General features: G+C 43.7%; 2 protein-coding genes across 4 annotated transcripts; both read right to left on the bottom strand.

The window, feature by feature from the left end:
• Window positions 1-1,711: 1,711 nt before the first annotated feature.
• Window positions 1,712-13,211, bottom strand: LOC120796664 (actin-related protein 2-A-like). The gene is made up of 9 exons (XM_040139704.1): window positions 12,997-13,211; window positions 9,741-9,851; window positions 7,589-7,804; window positions 7,010-7,082; window positions 6,116-6,252; window positions 5,440-5,589; window positions 3,647-3,792; window positions 2,948-3,080; window positions 1,712-1,717 (listed from the first exon to the last, which is right to left on the bottom strand). Exons 1-9 carry the CDS (start codon window positions 13,042-13,044, stop codon window positions 1,712-1,714), a joined length of 1,020 nt encoding a protein of 339 aa, XP_039995638.1. The 5' UTR covers window positions 13,045-13,211.
• A 3,268-nt stretch (window positions 13,212-16,479) lies between these two features.
• LOC120796374 (aftiphilin-like) lies at window positions 16,480-23,988 on the bottom strand. 3 transcript variants are annotated; one of them, XM_040139159.1, is made up of 7 exons: window positions 23,789-23,988; window positions 23,092-23,120; window positions 20,250-21,778; window positions 19,823-19,992; window positions 19,354-19,480; window positions 18,784-18,897; window positions 16,480-18,670 (listed from the first exon to the last, which is right to left on the bottom strand). In XM_040139159.1, the coding sequence occupies exons 3-7, from the start codon at window positions 21,741-21,743 to the stop codon at window positions 18,566-18,568; spliced, it is 2,010 nt and encodes a 669-aa protein (XP_039995093.1). In that variant the 5' UTR covers window positions 21,744-21,778; window positions 23,092-23,120; window positions 23,789-23,988; the 3' UTR covers window positions 16,480-18,565. The 3 variants fall into 3 exon arrangements, with proteins under 3 accessions (XP_039995093.1, XP_039995094.1, XP_039995092.1); XM_040139160.1 differs by lacking the exon at window positions 23,092-23,120 and having other exon boundaries at window positions 23,819-23,988; XM_040139158.1 differs by lacking the exon at window positions 23,092-23,120 and having other exon boundaries at window positions 23,789-23,987.
• Between the last annotated feature and the right edge of the window lie 356 nt (window positions 23,989-24,344).

Here is a 24,344-nt window from a genome sequence, read left to right as displayed (position 1 = left end):
GTGTGTGTGTGTGTGTGTGTGTGTGTGTGTGTGTGTGTGTGTGTGTGTGTGTGTGTGTGTGTGTGTGTGTGTGTGTGTGTGTGTGTGTGTGTGTGTGTGTGTGTGTGTGTGTGTGTGTGTGTGTGTGTGTGTGTGTGTGTGTGTGTGTGTGTGTGTGTGTGTGTGTGTGTGTGTGTGTGTGTGTGTGTGTGTGTGTGTGTGTGTGTGTGTGTGTGTGTGTGTGTGTGTGTGTGTGTGTGTGTGTGTGTGTGTGTGTGTGTGTGTGTGTGTGTGTGTGTGTGTGTGTGTGTGTGTGTGTGTGTGTGTGTGTGTGTGTGTGTGTGTGTGTGTGTGTGTGTGTGTGTGTGTGTGTGTGTGTGTGTGTGTGTGTGTGTGTGTGTGTGTGTGTGTGTGTGTGTGTGTGTGTGTGTGTGTGTGTTTGTGTGCTTTGTTTTTTGGGGTTTTTTTTGTGTACAGTTTCAGTTTGGACTACATTAAAGTTCAATCCAGAGGCATAAACCTTGTGTTTGCACATTCAAATTAAAAAGGAGTGACTGCTACCGCGGCAAGCTCGAGAACAACGGTCGTAATTTCGGTGCCCGAGGCAGCTCGGCTCAACCGGAATTAGCAACGATACAGGAGAGTTAAATAAAACAGTTTGAGGGACTAATATTCTGAGTTACACCTAAAAGATGTGTATATTGTTTTAACAGTGTCATTTTGGATCTGAGATCCTCTCTCTGAGGTTATTAGTAGCATTTTGACATTACACATTAAGGACGTACAGTGTGAACATTGCGACTACTTGCATTAAAACACTTTTTGGCCACACAGTATAACACAATACTAGTATCATCATCTTGAACAGGTGATAAAGTGCACTTGTTTGCAAACATTTACCAATTCAAATATCCAGCAGATACAGAGCTTAACATTTGGTCGCCTGACATTGTCTAACACGAAGTTCAGTGTTCATTTTCATTTTAGCTCTGTTTTTGTCTCCACCAACTCCTGAGGGGGATTTGTGAAAGCAGCTGCCTGCCGTGCATGCAAACAACACCAAGTCAAGCAATAACTCTCTGTGGGTTTGTCACTACGAGCAACACCTTTCACATAAAAACAGTCATTTGATCCACTGTTAATGTTAAAAAAAAAAAAAAAATCGACTAGTGCAGCTTTGGACTGACACTCAGCTCAAAATCAGCTTGAGAGATGGCTTCATGTCAGTTGTGGTTGGCTTCACTTCATGTCAGACACAACTCAAAGCAGGTTTTTTTTTTTTTTTTTTTTTTAAGATGGAAAAAAGTATCGAAACACCAATTCAATCTTCTCCAACCACTCCTGCAACATAATCCACCTCTCTACTCTGTCTGTATGCTCACTGTGTCCAAACACTCATATTTTCACCTAATAGGGCAAAAGACGCAGCTTCTATTTGTTGCTCACGTGGCTAACTGTCTAAACATAGCTGCAAAAAACAAACAAACAGCTAAAAGGTTCAAGCTACAAACTGAGGTGGTGTATGTAGCCATATTTTGAGCGTGTGAAAGATCAGATTCATTCAACGTGAAGAACGGCAGAGGAGAATGGAGTATGCTGCAGGAATGAATGCTTCTTTTCCCCACTGTGAAACCCTGTCAGTGTTGGAACCCGCTGTGATCGACATCAACTAAGGCTGACCGCAGCCCCGACTCTCTACGAAAGACTAAACTACAACTTAACGGCACATCTTTCACGCCTACAGGGGTCGAGTATTTAGTATAAATAAGATTTCGGGTCTATGCTCTGGATCTATCCGAGGAGACGGATGTCTTGTTACAGATAGTACACATCTGTGTTTTTTTTTCCATGACAGATATGTGAAAAAACACTCACCACCATTACAGCATGAGATCAACAGTTTGAGAAAAGTGAGGCTGGTTGCGGTTGTGGGCAGAAAAGTAAAGCACATAATGACATGCTATTAAATTTAAGAGTAAAATATAGACCTTTGTTTACAAAATCTAGTGTCTGTGGGATACTAACATGGAAATGCAATGTAGTAATATTTTTCCAAAACACCCATTTATCATTGGGAAGTGAACCCCGAATATGTTTTGATTAAAGCGCTGTGCTCTGATTAAATTAAATGAATGCCCGTGAGCCTCTGGCACCACCTGGTGGTAACTTATGCATAATGCACCAGACTGAGATCACAAAATCATAAACTTTTCTCCCAACCCTTGCAAATGTGTTAGTAGTAGTAGCTGCACAGATAAAAGGGTGTTTCATTTATTCTGCCGTGACGCTTGTGAGACTTCCTCATTAGGACAAAGGAGATACTGTCAGTTGTCAGTCACAGTTTACTCACTAAACTGACTCAAATATGTTCCCTGCGGTTGTCGGACGTTTCTGGTGTTTTTGAGTAGCTATACGAAGGCGACTGGACTTGCTCCGAGTTCTCGAAGACGTTTCACCTCTCAATCTCAAAGGCTTTTTCAGGTGAGATTCCGGATGAGAGGTGAAACGTCTTCGAGAACCTCAGGCAAGTTGCCTTCGTATAGCACCCCAAAAAAAGACCATGACCTGGATGACTGAGACTCTCCACAGACGTATTGCTACCTCCCGGTACTTTACTGCCCGGTCCCATATGGGAAACCCCACCCAGGCCTACTCAAACAAACTGAGAATCAGCTGGAAATATTATTTCACAGCAAATGAGAGGCCTGGTGCAGTAAAGCAAGACTGTGGCTCGTCTGAATGTACCAGTAAGTGCAGTCGACTCACGCAACAACAAGATTGAAGACTGCATTGGGCGCACCACACTTAACACTAACCAAATTCTAATTTCGGCTAAAATTTATGTTGTTCAAAGTCACGGTCATTCTGCAAACCAGATCTGAACGGTTTTGCCTCAGAGTACTTTGGTAAGGCTCTGACATATTCAACCGTACAATTACAGAGGGGCCGTTAAGGGTCGGTTTCGTACCGAAAGCTTGTCCACATCTCCCTTGAGCACACGCTCCAGGTACAGCTGCTTGAGTTCCCTCTCCAGCCGAGACGGCAGGCCCGGGTACATGGTGGAGCCTCCTGATAACACGATGTGTTTGTAGAACTCAGGCCTGAGGACGGGAAGACAGAAAGAGGGTGAGTGCGGGAAGAGACCCAGCAACATGTGGACGGGAAGAGAGGCATCTTCAAATCATACAAGTAATGTTGTTAGTTTCCCTCCCAACGGGCATATAGTCATATTTTAAGTCCACAATTGTTGAAAATGTGCTTTCAAGACAGGTTTAAGGTCCCTCTGTGACTTGAGGTGAATACTACAAAATGGATCGCTCAACTCTAACAGCAAGGAATAACTAATAATGTATTGGGTTTCCAAGCACACTTTTTTTTTCTGATTTTTCCACTCTTTTACATTACCCAAGAACAATTTTCATTCTTTCCATAAAGAACTCTGTGGGGCAAGAATTATTTAGCTTGACGTCTAAAACCCCCTATTTCTTAGGCGGGAGCTGTGCTGGGCCAACACTGTCATTTTGCATCTCTCTCGTGACTTTCTAATGTTGTGTATTAATGCGTGTCAGAGTGGAAACACTACGTTGCTCTCAGTAAAGTACATCCTAACGTATCTGCCTATCTTTAGCGACAGTGCAGCCTATCTGTGCACTTTCGCTGGCCTCACCTGGTGTCTATGTCGGCCGCCTGGATGGTGTTGAAGAGGAGCTCGGCCACTCCGACACCCTCCACGTTGATGAGGTGGGGCTGGAACAGAGCCTCGGGGGCCTCAAACCGCTCTCCTCCCACCTTGATCACGCGACCGTCTGGCAGCTGGAGATGTGTGGGAGGGATGAGATGAAAAGACGAGGGAAAAAAGAGAGTAAGACACCACTGAAGAGGTAGGATTTAATGTGGGACTCAACAGAGTGGTAGAGGGTGTAAATCGTGAATGTAAGAATCAAGAAGGATACTTTGTGCTTGTGATGTATGAAAAAAGTCCCAACTTCTCAATATACATTTTTAAAGACAAATTTATGTGCGTTTTACTGCGGTTTGAAAACAAAATCCTCCAAGACTGATGAACTTGTATAGCAAATAAAAGCACAGAGAGTGTCGGCTCCAGTACTGAGTAGAGTGAATGTGTGTGACTATAAAAAGGCTTCATTCAGCTGAGGGCAGTGGGAGGAAGCAGAGCCCAGCCTCAGCCGCAATGTGGCTGCACAGGAAATGATGTAACGCGCAGTTCAGGGCCCTTCGGCCAGACTTACATTGCCCTCCTTGTTTCGGCACAGTCATGCACACAAAACGATACTTACACATGCATGTTCACACGCCTACGCGCACACACTCGCCTACACTAACCCAAACACACATGGTCACAGTGAGCTCTGAGACACAACATATGCTCGGTAAGGCGTGCAGTAAGACAGACTTCGGGTTCTGCGTTTAGATTCTGTGGTTCCCTTAGCAGGGAAAAGGCCTTGGAAAGAAAAGCAAGCCTGGCGGTTGAGCACTGCACCCCCATATGTTTGAGTCCCAGAGAAAACAGTTAGTCAGCAGCACTGCCCTGTCCTAAAGCAGCCAACAGAGCCAACACCGGGCATGTGGTAGTCTACTTAGCTCACTGCTGAAATGGATTTAGTTACCCCATTAGTTTTGATTACTTCAAAATACGGCTGCTTTTGAATAACAAACCCCTTGGGAGGGATTCTTTATACAATGATGCTATTTTAAACAGAAATGTGAAACTTGGGTGCGTGTGGCGCGCAGAAAGAGAACTCATTTTACATTAAAAAAAATTAAACAAAACGAGAAGCGAGAATCCCCGAGAGCTGGAAATGTGCCTACGTAAAATGGCCAGCCTGAAAAACGGCTACTTAAGTTGTCTCACAAAAACACGCATTTCCCCGTTTTCTCAATATAGTCAGTGTTTATTAGCAGTTATTTCACATCCCAAAACATTTCTTGACCTCATGTCTTTGATTTAGCTGATTTTTCTTTAACAGGAGTTGTCCGTCCTCCTATGTTATTGGTTTATGGTAAACTCATTGGACAGGTGACAGCGGGAAACAGTGGGGACAGCGATGTCATTTCATTTCCTCTGTTTTTTCCTGCCTATTTAATGGCAGCTGAGTGAATAATGCACACAACGTCCATGTGAGGGCAGTGACTTAATTTCTAAATCTGGTTTCACACTGGCTACTGTGTCTACACACCTGATGAAATAACAACCACAAACACCCGGTTACATATTAAGCCTGGCAGCAGTTAAACAGCTCTGTGAAGCAACTCTCACAAACAGGTACGAAAAAAAAAAACAAAAAAAACCCAACATGTAAACTTCCTCTGTGGGTATTTATAGAGTGAATGTACCAACAACCTGTGCACTGATGTCTTATTATTAAATCTACTTGCATGTATAAATCTACACAGATTTATCAGTATTTTATTGTTTAAAATTAAAAGGTAATTATCTACCGTGTACGATTCCACCAGCACGGTGGTCTCCAGCGCCAGCTTCTGCTCCTGCTCGATGTTGTAGCCCACGTAGCACAGCTTCTCCTTCATCATGCGCACCGTCTCGAAGTCTGCGGAGTGGTTGAAGGCATAACCCCTCAACAACAACAACTGCACCCAGAGAGATAGAGAGAGACAGACAGTACAGGGAAACAGGGGAGAACAAGCACACACACAAAAAAAAAAAGGTGAGGAAGGTCAGGAAACATTATTCTTACTTACTGAGACCCCCCCCCCCCCAATATGTGTATTTAAACAGGATCTAGTGGTACTGCAAGAGGGAAGTCTTCTCAAAATTAAAACCCTGTTATTTGCTTGCTAACATTAATTCTGGGTTATGATTATGACCTATTTAAAGAGACTGAACTTCAACGGATTTTTTACACTAAAATGCATTAAAACATTGATTTAACACCCTATATTGGAAATAGATAATTGTGCTGTAGTAGATTACAATGGTGCAGCGCCAGTAAGTCTTATCATCTAGAATCATTTACCTGAAGAGCAACCCACGTGATTTTTAAAATCAATCAACAGGACACATTTGCACGGTATATACTCTATTTCCTAACTACCTTGTTTTCACCGCTAGTTTTTGTTGTGTTGTGTTTTGAGACTGCTATGAGAGACTGGACACCTTGATGAGGTAGCGGGTGATGTCCCTGCCTGCGATGTCCAGGCGCCTCGTCAGGTGGGGCAGGCTGAAGCCCTCATACACCGGACAGATGTGTGTCACACCGTCACCTGAGTCCACCACCACGCCAGTCAGAAGGCCTAAGACACACACAAGTTATTAATGGGTGTTCGTGTCTGAGATTCGTCCAGTGTGAGTATTGGGCTACCCATTGTTAGCCTTGTTGGCTGGGTAAACACAGAAAACCTGGAAAGACAACACATCTAATGGAACAATTAACTGCTAATAAGTGCTCAACAGTCATAATAAACTCAGGGACAAATTGGTTGAGCAAAACACAGACCTCATGCAGGCCCCTGTATTTGAAACGCACAGAGTCTAACTGTAGTCGCAAACAGTTTCAGAGTTCATCTGATCCTGCTTCAAGCACCACACAGGAGGAGTCGAACACATCAGTACGCTTCGGATCATGTCTGGGTATTGAGTCTGTCACTGGGACATTGTAAATTGATGTTCATGTAGCTGTCCAGACTCTCTGGCACAAAGAATATCACATCTGGTGTCGAAGTAGTCCAGTAAAACAAATTTTTCAACAAATCCTTTGACAAAGGCGTGGTAGTCAAACACTACCACACAAGAATATTTACACAATTAAGATGAAAAGCCTTCTGTTTGGTGGTGTAGGGCGACTACGGAAACAAAAAAGCAACTAATGGCAACTACTAGTAGTTTACCGGTTATAACACTCGGATATCAGTCTAAATCTAATTTGTGGGTCTGAGGATTTGGTGAAATAGAAAAAACACTTGCAAAATTTATGTGATGAGTAAACTGTAGTAGTCAATAGAAAAATGTTGATGTGCCGCTTTTGTTTCAACTTCACGTGTGTCTTCTTACCTTGGGCATACAGCGTCAGCACAGCTTGAATAGCGATGTAGACTCCTGCAAACTGGTAGGTCTCAAACATCACCTGTAGGAGAGGCCAGTGAACATTAGACTTTAAGAATAATCGTTTGTTTGTTGATGAAAACAAATACGTACAGTGTATCTGCGCCAAAGCAGGTGAAAAATTATCTCAGTAGTACGAGGCGTCAGTAACACATGATGAAATCTTTTCACAGAGGACTAACTGAAGCAGCACTTCTGCAATGTCTTAAAATACATTTCCTGTAATGTCCCTTTGATGCTGACTCCTACGAAAACCTCAATACATTTTTTTCCTCAGAAAAATAATAAACATAGTTTCCTATTGGCCCCTTTGTAATAATCACAGTGACGGGTAAGAAGGGCCTGACAGGGGCTGTTAACATCCGAGCATATCAGTGCTTCGATTAACTGAATGGAATTGTAACATCAAATCGATGATAGAGAGCAGAGAGCCATAAACTAGCCAATTTCCCCTTTTCTTTTCCCATCACACAACTACAAAAAAACCTTCACGCCGCACACAAACATAAAACATAAACTTTAACGTACCTCGATGATTTTCTCGCGGTTCTTGGTGGGGTTCATGGGGGGCTCGGTCAGCAGGATCTTGCAGTTGCGGGAATCGATGTTGAGCTTCTCTGGGCCGAAGGTGTAGTCCCACAGGTGCTTCATGTCATCCCAGTTCCTGACGATGCCGTTCTCCATGGGGTAGTTGACCTCCAGCATTGAGCGCAGCTCGCTGGCTTCATCCCCCACCATCAGGTCCTGGGGAGAGAGGTCAAACGTCAACACGGATAAATATATAGAAGCGAGGCAGCATAGCCCTCCACTTGTGAAGCCCAGTTTGTAACATTCAGTGTCACTCGCCATAGGGAGGAGCAACAAGTATTTGAGTGGGCGACAAAATCAGGAATTTCAACTTGCCCCCTAGGCCTGCGTGTCAGCTAAGATCAGAGAAACTGATCATCCATTTTTCACTCGCCTTAAGACGAGTCATCTGTCAAATGTATTCATGTAGCTCTTCCCTTTAAAATTCAGTTACCCAGCATGCATAACAAGGCACCATCTTCCATGCATCTACGCCCGGAAACACTTCTCTCTAGCTACAGAAACCCACTTGTTTTAGCACCATTCAACTAGCTGCATGCAAGGCAACCTAGCAATGTCAACAACCGCTAGGTTAGAGCTCAGTGTTAGCCACACGGTCAAGCATCTCACGTTCCACTTGGAGACATCAAAAGCCTGCTGAAGGCAGCCATTTTATGGGCTCATCCTGTGTGCTCTGGCATTAACAAAGTACTAGTCACAGGCATCGCCTCCATGTGGTCTCAATAAAAATAAAAACAAAAAGTAAAAAAAGAAAAACAGATGTGCTTCCGTCTCCAAATTTCAGCTGCCTGCCATGCGTCCTTCAGAGTGAACGCTTCCTCGGCACTTTTAAAAAAGCTAAAACACTTGCAGATTAGTGAATCAACTTAATCTTAACTGGATATCACTTAAGTGAAATATGCACATTGCTTCATAATGGTAAAGAAAATTAGATCTGTGATGCACACAGATACAGAACATTTAACATTTGGCCACCAGCTTTCTAGCCGCAGCTGACATTTTAAGTTCTTTTTAGCTGAAAACTGTTGTGATTATTTCAGACCTTAAATAGCAGCAGGATTTTTTTTTTTTTTTTTAGAGGGGGTGGGGGGTTTAGCTGTCAGAATGCACCAGCAGATCAGAGACTCTGAAAATGGACCTGGTCCAAAATCTCTTTTAGCACTCCATCGATAACAGCTGGCCTATGATTCATCACAGCCATTTCTGCAACTCTTTTAGCCTGGACAAAGGAGTGCATTAACACAAGGTGCTGTATATCTATCTGACTCTGTGCCACTCATTTGGCCAACAGCAATGAAACTCTACGCTTAAATCCAGCAAACTAGTCGGGATGTTGAAGAATGGAGTCATTGTGTGAGTAAAAACAGATGAAAGAAAACATACGAAGGAAAGACACAGGACGAAAAAAAATTATTTCAAACAAAGAAAGAGAGCTTAGTTTTTGGTGGAGATCAAAACATGACACAACTCTCCGGAGCAGGCAAGAACAGGAGGCACACACCAACCTGAACTTACCATCTTCTGGGCATTCTACTTCATCGTGGGTGAACAAAAACATGGAGGAAGAGGAAGGTAGATATAAAAAAAAAAGAATAAATAAAAGAATCGGAAAAAACAGAAGAGAAGTAGAGATAGGCTTCATGCTAAAATAATGGGAAACTGACAGACCTTTAGACTTTAAACTGATCTTTACCCAAATTACAGTATTGATTCAAAGATTTCATATTTGCAGGGATGCACTGGAGATACTGTAAGATCTTATATATACACTTGAAGGACATCTAAAACAAGCTGGTAGAATTTGTGGTTACAGGACTGATTGTGTTATCTAACAGATTTCAGAGCTGAATTGGGCTGCTAACCTTTGTTAGCACTTGCTACAAAATTATACAAGATCTTTTAAAGTGAAATTAAGCCTGTGGCTTTGACGTTATGCTTATATTAGAAACTGACTTTGCTTTGTTGCCTGTGATTTCATATTTTGCTTTTTCCCCTCTTTTTTTTTTTTTTCTGCAAGTCATACTTTTGTCTTATAACTGGTTTCCTGTCCATGTTCGCCCTGGAAATCAAGACTCTCTGGACCAGCTCGTACCTTGATCTCAATGTTTCCCACTTTGGCTGTCGAGCGAATGATGGGCCTCCCAACAAGCGCAGGGAAGATGTGCTCTGGGAAATTGGAGCCTGCATAGCCGCACTTGACAAACTAAAAAAGAGAGGGACAAGTAAAGCACAGAGGAAGTGATTAGGACAGAAATTTAAATACTGACGAGATAAACCGTGCAATACAGCAAGACACAATTACTGTCATCCTGCTGATAACAGTGGGCCGAACTGGCATTTGGAAAGAGATAAAAATGTAACCGACGCTTGAATCCCAGAACCTTTATGTACAGTATGTACGTGTGAATATGTATGAACATCTGTGGTCAATACCTGCTGTAGTCTCCAGCCCGATGGTAGAAAAACTTAAATGTTTTAAAATAATTTTATAGCTTTCATTGTACTAAAAAAAAAAAGAAAAAGAAAAAAAAAGATACTTAATTTATAAATTCAGTGCCTTAAATCTGTCTTTTTACATTAAAAAAAAATTAACTCTTGTGTTAATACTAACAAATAAAACATTGGTAATATGCTTCATACAAATCAAACAGCAGAGCATTTTTGACTAATTGCCATGATATCAACATTGTGAAAACAATCTTCAAGAAATATTTAACTATTGAGACCGCTGGTGTGCTGAGTGTACATAAACGCCAAGCAGGTCGAAACATTTACCGCTTATTGCGTTGAGCTACACTTAAGCTCAAAGAATCGTATAACTGAACTTTAAGCAGCACTGAAGACGAGGAAAAGATTGCAGGTTGCATTTTAACCATAACCATGTAAAAGTGAAAGAAAGTGACTTGTGACTTTTTTCCAACCTGCCAGCGTCAGTGAGTAAATTCAAGGACGGCCCACTGAGCAGTGTTGAACTAATTAAGATAAAATTTCAGAATCAGTGCAAATAGCTCACTACAGCCCTGCCCCCACAGAGGAATCTGAAGACGATAATAGTAACAGGCGAGGCAAACCAATTCTGCCGGTAGAAACTGAATTCAAATCAGCTGCTGCTCGATTATCTTACAGAACTTGTTTCAGTGGAAGACTGTGAGATTTACCAGCAAACCAAACCATTTAGTTGTTACTTTTGTCTTGTTTTGCCAGTGAATGTGATTGCAGATACACAAAGCTAAAATTAACTGTCAGGTTTTACGGTAGACTATAAGGTGAAACGGCACGCATCAGGGCTCTGAAAAGGTGTTGGTGACATATGTGGCTGTCGTTCAGACTCTCTCACTTCCTCTTAGCTTCTCAATTCAACCCCGACAAAGGCTCCGTTTTTCCGCACAAAGTCACATCTCAAACAAACCTTATTAGTCAGTAACATGCTGAGCCAACATCCTCTTTGAGCTGCTGACAAGGTTTAGTCAGGAAGTTCCTATGCTCCAACAGAGGCAATACTACTTGTGTGCAATGAGTAATTCCTAAACATGAAGACAGACCAGCAAAGTCTACAGCATGTTATTGTAAATGCTGGTAGGAGTAAAAAACTGCTTATTTTGTCTACAAACCACAGGAGCTAGAAAATCCCCTAAATTTACCAGCCTAATGGACTATTACACCAGCTCGCTCGGCCGTGACAAAAAGACGACCAAACTGGTCTCTCAGTCATGCAGATGCACTTTGGGCTGGTGGCTGGTGGCTGGTGGCTACGAGGACTCTTTCGTAACAGTTCTTTTAACGCACCTACAAACTTCCTAAAGCGTTTGTCAACCTGTCAAAAGTCCTAATCTAATCAGTCGTGTGTAAAAATCGAGCAGTTTAAGGGCGGATGCATCAGCAGAATACACATACGGTGTGGTCCAGTGGTGGGTGTAGTATTCAGGTCCCTTAAGTACCAGTAACAAATTGGAAAAATACTCCATTACATGCAGAAGTCCTCTTTTCAAAAAGCCAACTTAAGTAAAAGTAGCATCAGCAAAAATGTAGTTGAAGTATCAAAGGTAAAAGTACTTGTTCTGCAGTAAAATATCTCCTGTGGCTGATAAATTATTATACATGACATTATTCGGTTGCTAATAATGTTGCCTCAATGTGTCAGCAGTATTTTACTGATGTAGTTGATCTAAGTGGAGCTAGTTTGAACTACTTTATATACAGTTAGCTGGTTTTGTTCGGTGGTCCACAGTGAAGGGATCGAGCCACTCCAAATCTGTTTTAAGGTTTTTTTTCTTTTACAACTTCTCTCTAATCTTTAACTTATTTTGTGAAATGTCTTTTGGTGTCAAACTGTTATTTCAATGAAACCCTCTGTGAAGTTCAGAGGGGAAAATGTCTCTTTGGTGGAACTGCTAACGACTTGCAGACATCTGAAATGTACAAAACTACTTTTTTGTGAGAGGTCAACAGCCAAAAAGGTTGGGAACCGCTAGTTTAATCTTGGAATAATGCAATTCCTTGAGGCTTGTGATTTGTGATATTGGACTATATACACACACCAACCAGCTACAACATTAACACCAGTTACTGGTGTTGATGTTGTTCCTGAATGGTGTGTATTTATATATACACACACATTATATTCACATTCATGTCAATGGGAAATTGGTCTCTGACTTTTGGGCCCCACTACATACATACATGTATGTATGTGATCGTTACTTTCTGTGGGGTTTTTTTCCACGGTCCACACACTCTACTAAAAAGGCAGTTAGGTGACATTTCTCTCCGTGAAGTTGCTGCTGCACAGGAAAACACAGTAAAAGGTGGTTCCTCAATTCACCTGTCATGGCCTGGCTAACGTTTCCCCTACCCGACGTTGGGGTTAGGAACAAAAATCTAGCTGCTGCGCTTCGTAATGAAACCGAAGGCACGACACAAGGAATGAATCTGCAACGTCCGCGTGGATTTGTTAAACAAATCACTGAGATGAGTGACAGAATAAGGCAGAGAGTCAGCTGGTAAAAACTAGCAGGGCTAGCTAGCTGCCTTAGCTTGATATCCGTTGGTGGCAAGTGAGCCGTTTCTTCACCCTGGGGTGTGTATGCAGCTGTGAGAGCTGTACCGTGAGCTGCGTATTCAGCCTTCGTGCCGACAATAACACCCGCTCTTGGTGCCGTTTCCGTGGAGCGTCTGGATGAATGAAAATTAGCTGGCTAGCAGGCTTGCTAGCTACCCACCCAGTTAAGGCTAGCTAGCTCGGAGGCTGACAGCCCCACTTCCTGTTTCGGCAAATCCTTCGACATAAACGGCGCCGTTCGAACAAAGCCACTTACTGATAACGCGTGAAACCAAAGCGGCGAACTTACCCCGGTCCCATTGTCACAGACCACCACTTTCCTTCCCTGGCTGTCCATTATGTAAAAGCCCAGTTGCCGCTGAACCTCCCTCAACTTTCTTCGGCAAACCGGAAGGAAGACACACCAGCCCGGCCGAGAGGAGGAAGGGTAGGGTGCTCATCCGGTGCGGCCGCCGTTCAAACGACGGGCACTCCCTCCGAGATGAGCGTGTTCGGATTTCACCCTCCGCGCATCAAATGTTTCACACCACAGCCACAACATATTCACGGACTGATCGCGTATGGAATGTAAATCAGTTTCCACTTTCAACCTGTTAAAAAAAAAAAAGTGCATGTCTGAACCCAATTTTTTAACAAATTTTGTAATTTCTGCGTTTTGGCTTCGTAGGGCAGGAGAAATAACTTCATAAGGCCTAATGGTCAGTTGGTTAGAAAATATAAAATGTCCCTGATTATCTACAACATTAGTAACAAATGCATGGTGAGAAAGATTTGTAATATTAAAATAGGTCTTAAGGGGAGCATTGTTACCAGGTGCAACAAGCAAAACTAAAAATACATTGTTTTTCCTCCCTACACAGGTTTTAAACCGGAAACTACAGGCGCAAGTTTTACTTTTACAGTTGATCAATGGTGTAAATGCTCAAACCCAAGGGTTACCCCCGTGTGTCCCGTAATTGATCAGTAAATGAATATATCTATGAAGGTGTGTGAATTGTTGAACTGGAAAAGCGAGCCGTAGGAATGATAAGTCATGACTGACCTGTACTACAACTAATGTAGGAGTTACACTGGTTGTTTTATTTTCCGCAGAGCTTCAAATCAGCCTGCTGAGAGTACTCTCAAACATTTTGTGGAAATATATTCATGGAAAAAAAAAACAAAGGAAAAAAATAGTTTTATTTGGAACCGAAAACTAAAGGACCAGCTTAACAGGCTGACGGTCTATAACAGTAACATAGAAAGAGAAGAAAATTAAACTTTTCTTTCAGATTTCACGCATCTTCACGAAGGCCGCTTTACTTCTATTTACGTCCCCAATATCACTTAAGTATATTATGTTTGTCTATAATAATTTTACATCAAAAATAAGACGATACGTTTTATAGTGAAAATAAGTCGATAAATACAGAATCAAACATCATTTAAGTTGGTGAGTTTGCTGCAACAGTCTCCAGAGTGAAGAAATGTGTGTGCTCATGTTTTTGGGGGGGTGGGGTCAGTTTAAACCAAAATAAACCGCAACACTTGATTTTAAGAAGAGTAATGCCTGCTGTGGTACACACAAGATTAAAAGGTCGTCTTTGCACAGATGACTGCACACTGAAATGAATCGATGAGCTGATACACAGGGTTATTCTGCCTCACTACTAAGAGCTTAATGTTTTAGGGTTAAGACTGAAAATGGGCCAGCAGGTGGAGTATTTTCACCGCAGCAGGAAGCTCAGCCTCGAGTCCTTTAAACCTATGGAGTGCTTAAATCCTGTATACTGTATGTACAGCATGGATATGTGTGTGTGTGTGTGTGTGTATAGAAGAAATGTCACTCTAAAACTGAAGAACTGCATTGTTTTGGTTGGAGGATGCTTGGGAACACGAGGACCTTGGCCTTCATGAAGGCCAGGTTGGGAAGTCCAGTGGTCGCCCTGTCAGCCTCCGCACTCAGCTCATCCTGCTGGGGTTTCCTTATGAAGAAAACACACAGACACACACACACACACAGCATGAGCATTTAAGGACCCTTGTGTATGATTTTGTTTTTTGCTCCCTGTATGAATGCCTTAAAGTGACGGTGAAATGAAAAGAGCTGGATGTAACCCCTGACCTGACCTGACGGAAGTGCTGGTCCCATCTGCAGCGGACATCCGGCGACTGAAAGTGTCCTCTAGGTGGCGGCTGTCAGCGCTGGTTTCCAGTTTGCTGATGATCAACTCCCTTACGTGTGAGCGTGTGTAACAACCACGCATCCGACGTGTTGCAAAAGAGACACAGCGCCCACCGAGTGTCAAATATTAGGATATTCACACGCGACACAATCTAAATTTAGCGACAGTATACTGACTTGCTCCACATTAGCGCCATCGGGGTAAACCCGATGAACAGTTCACGAATTCTAAGATTCTGCAGCTTCACATGACCTGACCTGGTGGAGGACTGTTGCTATGGCTACGGCTGCTGCTGCTGCTGGATCTGCTCCCCTCCTCAGGACCAAAATTATCCAGGTTGAGAGCAGAGCAGACCGTGCCAGCGAGGGGGGGGGCAGCGGGTGAGGAATGAGGAAGCTGTGAGCTCGACTTCTTGATTCATAAAAAGGAGAGCAAGCATGTTCTTCTGACCGATGTTTTCTCCTTTTTACTGAGACACTGGGGAGACTGAGAGAGCGAGAGTGACACAGCAAACGACGCTCAGCAAAGCAGCGTGAAGCTCCTTTCTCTGGTCAGATTCAAAGGCCCCCTTAACCGTGACATATCCAAGCCGCCATGCGGCACCAAGTCACTGGACCAATACTGACTACGTGGTAGTAACTCTTGCTAAACCCTGGGGGAAATCTGGACGAAACACAAGATACGGCAGAAGTCAGCTCTGAAGTACGACTTCCACCTCGATCACATGCAACATATATAAAAATGAAGACTCCCTCAATGAGGATCTTAGTACCGGGCTGGAAGGCAGACGCGTCACTGCCCTCTCCGGTTGAATGTTTTAGGCCTGTTCCCACCTCTGCCCGCACCCAGCAGGACTGCTGAGTGTGGTAGAAGTGTACTCTCTGGCACCTGTAAGCACACCTCATAGTGATCACACGGCGTGTACTGACAACACCTGGAGGAGACCGCTTGAGCCGCCGGCTTTGAGTAGAGATGAGGAGTGGGCTGCAGGAGTCTGGTAGGCTCACTTCTTTCTCGCCACCACCACATTTGTTAAATTTTCTATCTCGTCGAGCTTTATACAGCTTTTTTTTTTTTTAAAACACATATGAAACCTTTAAAAATGTTCAATTATCTAGTACGCATCTGTCAAATCGTCAAATGTTGCTGTCCCAAGCTGGACTGACCGTTGAAAGTGACACCACCTTTAAAATGGCGGGCCTAGCAGTATCCTGACACGAATCCCATCTAGCTGCTTAGTTGTTTGAATACTCCAAACCTTGTACTCAACCACAGACAAGAGTGACACTGCACCTGGCAAGAGAGAAAAAAACTGAGGGAAGAGAGGCAACACAAAGCAGAAAGGATGAACTGATTTATTTCAGTATTTACAAGGATTTCCCACAAGTCCCTATTGCAGTGCATTAAATCTGGATTTGAGCAGTAAATCCGAATAAATAAATAACTCAACAACCTATTAGGTCCAAAGTGAATTTAACCATTTTGAAAAAAAAAAAAAAATAAGTTAAGTACTTTTAAGAAAATAATTGCTGGCATAAAGGCACAACTCATAATGAAATACTGCACCTGCAGTTGCAGAAATTTTGTGGAAACAACTTTCCAGTGACCTTCCGCCGTGTCACTATTTTTTGTCTTGTTTTTACTGTGAAATAATGTCTGAGATACATCATTCCTTTGTGTTGTGACAGTGGTCCCCTGGACATGTTAATGTAATCACGGAATAAATAAAATCTCCAAATATAACCATTTCATATAACCAACCATATGGAAAAAATAATTAAATTAAGAAATAAATATAACAGGCCACAAACAAACATTAAAATGTATGACGTGCATGTTTGTTGTTTTTGTGGCTGATTACACAGGTTGCCCTTCAATTGTTAAAATTCTTTTAACTTGTTCCTACAGTAAATGCAGCAAATATGTTCTTACCTTTTCGCTGCCCTCTGCTGTGCATACTTTATTACTGCAACACTGTTCTGTTGACAACATTCATGTAACATGTCATTTCGTCGCTGAACATTTGTCCTGCTTGGGTTGTTGCTTTGAATGGATCAAGAGAGTGACACTGAAGACGGGACGTAAATGACGCTGGCAAACATGGGAACCGGGCAGAAAAACGGCTTTTTCTAAGCTCAGATTGGTGCCTCTGTCGAATCTAAATGTCAGTGTTGTCTGAACCGCTGGAGTCAACTCATCCAGTTGCCTTCTCGGAAATGACTCGTGGAGCCTTTTGTATCGTTTATGTATGTGACAAAATAAACATTTGAATCCTTGAATCCTTATCTTTATGAGCAACCGGCTACGATAAAAAGTTCTTCTTTAAATCAGACACAATTATTCAGCATACTTCCGTGTTGCCCACTTCAAACACATGCACCAGCAATACAGATGGTACCACCAAGTACGCTGTCAGCCCCTGTTCTAAAAGGCAAACTCAGATGATGGCGGTTTTTGTCGTTTTGTAAGCCAATGGATATTCAGATTTTTTTTTTTTTTCCCAAACTACCAGCGTGTTATCTGCAACAACATGCAAGTTTAAAGATTTACTGAAAAAAAAAAAAAAAACAAAGTTACATGGACACAAAGACACATGCCAACTCTGGTACTCTGCCTTTTTCCTGGCCTTTCTTCTGTTTTGTTTTTGTCATCATATTGGTTAGATCTTCTTCATGATTACTTTTAGAATTTACGTTTTAGGATAAATTAGAAAGAAACCTTTTCTGTACAAAACACTACTGTACTAAATCTGAAGCTAATTAAATTAAACTAGTAAAATTTTCCTGAGCAAAGAATAACACTTATTACCTGTGTTGTTGACTTTTTGAAAATAACAATAACTTTTTTGGTTTCTCCACAGGTGACCAACATAACTGAGGGCACGATGACCCCCTTTACAAGCGGATATGAACAAATACATGGTTTCCATCAAAATATAAAGAAAAAAAGCAGAAAACTGGGTGATACTGTCAGATTTATAGGCTAAGTGTACGTGCATAATATAGCCACGCACTGGGCAAAAGGTAGACCGCAGTATTACTACTGGTTTAGAGGTGGGAGTTCATCCTCAACGGTGGTCACCAATAAATAAAATAAAAATGGTCCTCTGGATAAACACATCCATTGAATCAAGTAGCCTTCGCCCATATCAGGTGTTACCACTTCAAGACGGACACCCCAGGGCTTCCCCATCACATCGGGGTCTGATAAATACTGAGATAAATTCTTTCCCAAAAAGGTGACAGCAGGTTAAGATGAGACACTGGAGTAACTGAAGGGGGGAGAAAAGGGACGGCGGTACAGTGTTTCCCCTGTGAACAATTCAGACTGATGTCTAATTCTTTCAGTTTGCTTGCACATCTGTTTTACTTTTGGTCCCAGTTTTGGGTCTGTTGGATATTAGACCTCTCAGAGTTTTCTCGTTAGCAGAAATCATGACAACAACATGATTTCTGAACACTGGGTTTGACTTTGTTATTCATGAGGAGAAATTCAATTGAATCACAATGTCTTATTTTCCACAACATGGCGTGGTCCCCCACTACTGCTGACTGGGTGGAGGGGAAACACATTGTAAATCAAAAGAAGCAGACATGCCCTGGAGGAGGTGAGGAGGAGTCCAGAGGAACCCCAGAGTAAACTCTCAAAAGTTTTGGATTATTAGCAGAAGCCGTGTAAGGGATGGCTGGTAGTCTACTTCCGGCCCCAGAAGTGAGGGGCTCGGCGAGGGGACGTACCGTCCTGAGAGCTGCTAAGGCCACGGCTGCTCCAGTCCAGCTGGCTGGAAGGGAGTGCCTCCTACGCCGAGAAAAGTAAACATCATTTACAACAACATTTAAGCTTAATGTCTTCATGTGTTATGCTCTGGTCTCTTTCAAGCTAGTCAAATCTAATCAAATGGACCAGTTTACCTGCATGGAGGGGTCCGGTATGTCCTGGGGCCCTGGAGGTGCTTGTGCTGTGACTGCTGTGTATCCTGGAGGACAGACAGCTGGCACGGACTCTTTGATAGGCTCTAGCATTCCCTGACGGATGATAAAAATGGGATGGAAATTCAGAAAAAGAAAAAAAAAAAGGCAGGGCTTGGGATGCAAAGACACACAAAATAAAAACCGACTGTCTAGATGCATCTGAATTTAAATTTTAGGAATCTGCAGTATATTTTGACTTAAAAAGGACGGAGCCCCGAAGTGTAAAACTTGCTCGGAGTCTGGTTCAGCATTCATTTTTATCTAGAGCAACTTACAGTGAGTGCAGCAGTGTAATGATCTCACTGTTACAAGCAACCGACAGGGGAGTGACAGCTTGTAACTCTGCAAATCCAGGTTTTTAACCCTGGTTTCACTTCAGCATTACTGCAACTCAAATGCGTCGATCAATCACTACAGTGGCAGTTTCAGCTTGTGACTCGGCTACTGGTGAAGATGCTGTCATGTTCAGGTCACTGATAAACATTAGTTTTTACGTTTTGCCGAACTCACAGTGTTCCTTGTGTCCACACCGAGGCACCTGAGCAGAGTTCTCTTGGTGTGGGAAACAGCCCACTGAAACTGGAGGCCAACTGCACTGGTGACATCTTGGTGTGGCCACCACAGGCCCCGCTGAACCCTGAGAAATGGCGAGGGAATTCAAAAGCAGCATAACACATGCATAGACAACATTAGTAACTCTTTTAGAGTTATTAAAATGAGAGTAAATCTGAAATGGTGAGAGGGGAACATTAACCAGGACGACATCCAAAGTAGCCATATTTACCAAATTTGTAACTCTATATTCCTAAACAGCCAGTGCAGACTGTTACTACTGTAAACATGTCAAGTAAATTAATATTTGCGGTATAATTATACAGAATAAAAGCAGTAAAACTGGTTTCTCTTCAAATTAAAATGTCAAAGAATGCAATATATCCACCATCATCACCACCACCACCACCTTCCTACTTATCCTCACCACTGAGCACCGCCGAGTTCTGGCATCTTCTCCTCCCCACTCTCAGGGAAGTGTTGCGTGTGAAGCAAAGCACCAAGGCTCAGCGCCACCTCCTCACAATCCACAGCTGGGACCGCTACCTCTGGGAAACTGGCGCAGATGAGCTGCTGGACACGGCAGGACAATGACTCCTGTCCAGAAAAAAAAAAAAAAAGGAAAGATCAGTCCAGAAGTTTGGACTCTCTGACTGATTTCAAGCTTCTGTTTTGTATTTTTTTTGTTTATATGTCTGTGAAACATTTGGCAAGTCTTTTTGGGATGTGACAAACAGGCAGTCAAAATAATGTTAATAAAAGGAATACGGAAGGAATAATCAACACCATACCTCTAATTCTCATCATAAAGAGCAACAACAAAAAAAGCCAGTTTTCAGTGAAATGTCTCCCACCTGACAGCTGTTTCTCCTTAAAACTCCATATTGTCCCACTCTGTCCCGTTCTCCCTCAGTATCCCCATCACCCTGGAGGAGCTGTGTCGAAGTTTTTCCCTCCTCCTGAGCCCTCTGGTCCTGGAACTCCGCCCACCACCCATCTCCATCCTCCTGTGTGGGCGCTGAGCAGAAATCTGCAAAGCTGTCACTGGGTGGGAGGCTCCCTAGAATCCGCACCCTTACATCAGGTGTTTGGACACGATCTTGGTCGTCGTGGTGCTCAAAACTACTGTCAGTGGAGTCTGCAAATTCGTCTGGTGTATATGTTACAGAATGTGACTGGTCGGAGGTAGCAGAAGTTTCCTGAGTCGCAGATTGGTTGCAATGACCAACACCCTTCTCTGCCTCGGATCGGCTGAGATTTGCCATGCTGCCTATGACAAAAGGGTCGGAATGCCTGTAGCTTCCCAGCTCTTCATCCTCGTCATCAGTCTGGTCCCCGTCTGTCTGATCCCCTTGTGAAGAAAGAGACGAAACATTTGGCTCCGAGTCGGCAGAAGCACCCTCAAGTGACAAATCATCACAGACGGATGCCGGGTCCTCCGAAGCAGAATCATACACACTGAATGTTTGGGGGACAGTAGAGATGCTCTTCCCTCCATCTTTCTCGCACTCTCCATCCTCCTGCACCTCTGAGGTTTGTGAGGGATTTAGACTACGCCTCCTTTCCCTCCAACTGTCCCCGCGCTTGCCTACGTCCTCTTCTCCAAGATGAGGCTTCTCAGATGGAAATCCCAAAGCTGCTGTAGCTTCCTGAGGCTGATGGTGGTCCTGAGATGGTTGCATGAGTGCTGCATCTCTTTTCTCACAGTGCTTGACCTTAGTGCAAACATTTTCTTTTGCCTCGTACGCACAATGAAATCTAGGCACAGAGTCCATAATGACCTCATGACCTGGATCACGGATTTGGTCACGCAAGTCTGTCCCTTCCACTCTGCCAGCCCACTGCTCTGTGCTGCCTAAGGGAGAGAAGCCACAGCACCAGGGGTGTGCTGCCTGCTCCGTAAACACAGTGAAATCAGCAAACCCCGTTTCCTCCTTGGGAGAGCAAGTACCCGCTACAGAAGCATTCTGGGCCCAATAGTTGCGGTCTCCTTCAGCATATCCGTTTGTGAGGTGCAAAGAGGATTCAGCATTACAATCCTGCCCTTCCACGTCTATCTGGCCCCCGCCGGAACCTGAGTTCACAATGGATGTAGGCTGGGATTTTTCAGCTGGGTGATTAAAGCTGCAGTCTGGTTGATTTGTGGCTGGCTTTGTGGTAGGGGAAGGCTGTCTGAGGCCGGAAGGTGGCTTAGAGGAATCAGCGAAGCCCAAAGGAGAGCAGGACACCCCGACAGAAAATCCACCAAAGTCTCCAAACTCGTCCTCCTCTGATCCAGCCTCCCCATCGCCATCATCACCCAGCGGAGGCGCAGAGGAGGAGTGCAAGGGTGTGATGATTGGCTCCATGGGTTCTCCTAGCAGGACCTGAGGGCCTCATGCACCTGGGAGAGGAAAGTGAAAAGAACAGGAAGAGGAGCATCATGACCAACAGGTTTTTAGGAGAGATGAGAGAGCACTTCCGTGTGCTGATAATGGTAATTGCTCAGCACAAGTCTGTCCATCTTTTCTAGGGCCCTGAGTGTATCAGGAGAGAAAGGCTGGTGAAATGCCACGGCTAGAATGATTCTTGCTTTCGACTAGACTGTTGGGAAGAAGGGGCCCGGACTGAGCCAACTGTGAGGCAGCGCTATCCACGGTGCAGCCTCGTCTGTTGGCCGTTCTGTTACAGAAGATGTACTGCAATGAGATCGCTATCCCCTTGACATGCATGCAGAATGAGTGTACGCAGCTCATCGCCCTGCTAGCCGATGCCTGCGTAAGCCCTCAAGACCGCCTCAACTGAAATCATTTCACATGACGACAGCATATTAAACACCTCCAGGGACAGACACTGAGAATGCTAAAGGGGCTGTTGCGATTATTACTCAATTTTTAGCATCTTTACATTATTTGCCAATTTGTTTTGGGTCTGGTTTGAGGATTTTATTGATTAAGTTTAAGGCATTTAATGTTCTGGCACCACATTACATTTCAGATATTCTCTCTCTCTCTCTCTCTCTCTCTAACAACTGGTTTGCAGCCTGAGGCCCTGAGACATGTTAGATCTGGCTGTTCCTATAACTAGTTTGAAAGGATTAAAGGTTGGATGGATAGCTTGGATGGAAGATCTCAGCCTTAACACAATTCTTTCATGAAAATGCTTATTTCTTTATTATGTTTTATATATTATGGATCATACATTTTATGGTTTGTTTCAGTGATATTCCGTTTTAGTGGTTCTATTCCTTTTTTTTTTGTTTTTAGGTGAAATACAGCTGGTCGATCAAATGATTAGTCGATCAAAAGAAAGATCAACTGAAAATGAAAATAATAGTTAGTTGCAGCTCTAATGTGAAGCACCTTGTAATGTTGGTTCTGACGGTTGCTATACAAACACACTTGCCATTATAATTCAAAGCGTTGTGCTACATATTAAAATGTTAAAACCTCATGCATCAGAGACAAAGCTAGAATAGGCGGGTGTCCGTTTCATGTCCGACAAAGGTTGAAATCCCCCAAAAAAGCAGGCAAGGAAGTGGAAAATCTGCAGACTCTTAAAAAAAATTGAGGAACCTACACATGACTCAGAGGAATCTGGGAATGATCTGAAATTTATGAACCTATTGCACAATCTCATCCTTTTACGTATCCTCTATTTTGTCTTTTAAAAAAAAACATCATTTGGCAAATGTTTACATCTAATAGGAGATATTACCAGCTCCACGATTCCCCTGCTCCTGGCTCCTGGAAAGAGAAAAAAAAAAAGTAGCCAGTGCAGGCCCCGGTCAGTAAACTGCTACAGGAAACATTATCCGCAGCTTTGAGCTACTTAAATGGCCAGGTCAGTCCCCGTCCAAGTCCCGCGGCTGCGGCAGCCACTTCGGGATCATGGATTAGTGCCTGTGTTAAAGCTCCGGCACAAACACACAAGAACTACCGCCCCGTTAAAAAAAAAAAAAAAAGGTGGGGGGTACACAGACTAACAGGTATATTAGCACAACTGTTGGTCACAATTTTGTACGAGAGTCGGTAAGGCAAACACGACCACTGCCATTTTCCCCGGTCTCTCGCTCCAGGACAGGCGGAGGAGGCGTCGTTTCGTGCCGTGACACGAGCAGCGGGACGCGAAGCAGTGTAAACACACACCGTGGACGAACCGCGCGCCGCGGCTGCAAAGCTAAGTAACCGCGGATGATTAATTGTAAGTCAGGTTTAAACGTGAGACCCACGTCCCGGGTCGCATTCCGCTAAATCGTCGCGACACGGCAGCTGATTAGCTAACATTACCACAGGCTAGCCAGCGAAGCCGCCCGTCCGTCCGTCAAAGACACTGACATGCTACCTAACCGCGGCTAACTGCTAGCTTGAAACGGCTTTTCTTTTTCTTTCCCCCCCTTCCTTTTGTAATTTACCAGCACTCGTTCACTTCGCCTCCTCGTTACCTCTTGTCCCTCGGTGCCGCAGCCTGGCTCTCCCATCACCGCTCAACATCGTCCTCCGTTAAGTATAAACCGGGATGCGCAAAAGGTGGAGACGTCTCACTGCGCCCCGTTTCCTGGGGCCGTACTTACTCGGCGGCGGAGGGTGTGGGGGGAACCCGGGGTCCACTCTGCAGAGGAGCGAGTGACTCCTCTTTAAACTAGACGATCTTCGCTGTTGTCCAAGGTGCTTGGTGTGTGTGCCCCACACACTGTGGAGATTTGGTCCTACACCTCTTACTGTTAGGTTTATTTTCATAGGTATAGGCTGTGGTAGTACTAGATATGTTCATTTTAGGGTGAGATAGAGTAGAGTGGTAGATAAGTGATCAGTTTGTCAGCTACGGTCCTGGTACATCATTACACTTTGCTCTGAACTGGGCATCTACAGCACACGTGGGCTCATGTGTGTTAGTCCTGTGTTTTAATAAAACCCCTAACGGCAAATTCCCCCGGGGCGCGGGACTCCAGCCCGACAGGTAGCCCGTTT

The sequence above is a fragment of the Xiphias gladius genome, chromosome 11 (assembly GCF_016859285.1).
Source record: "Xiphias gladius isolate SHS-SW01 ecotype Sanya breed wild chromosome 11, ASM1685928v1, whole genome shotgun sequence".
Classification (NCBI taxonomy): Eukaryota; Metazoa; Chordata; class Actinopteri; order Istiophoriformes; family Xiphiidae; genus Xiphias; species Xiphias gladius.
This window is presented reverse-complemented; position numbering and strand designations above follow the sequence as displayed.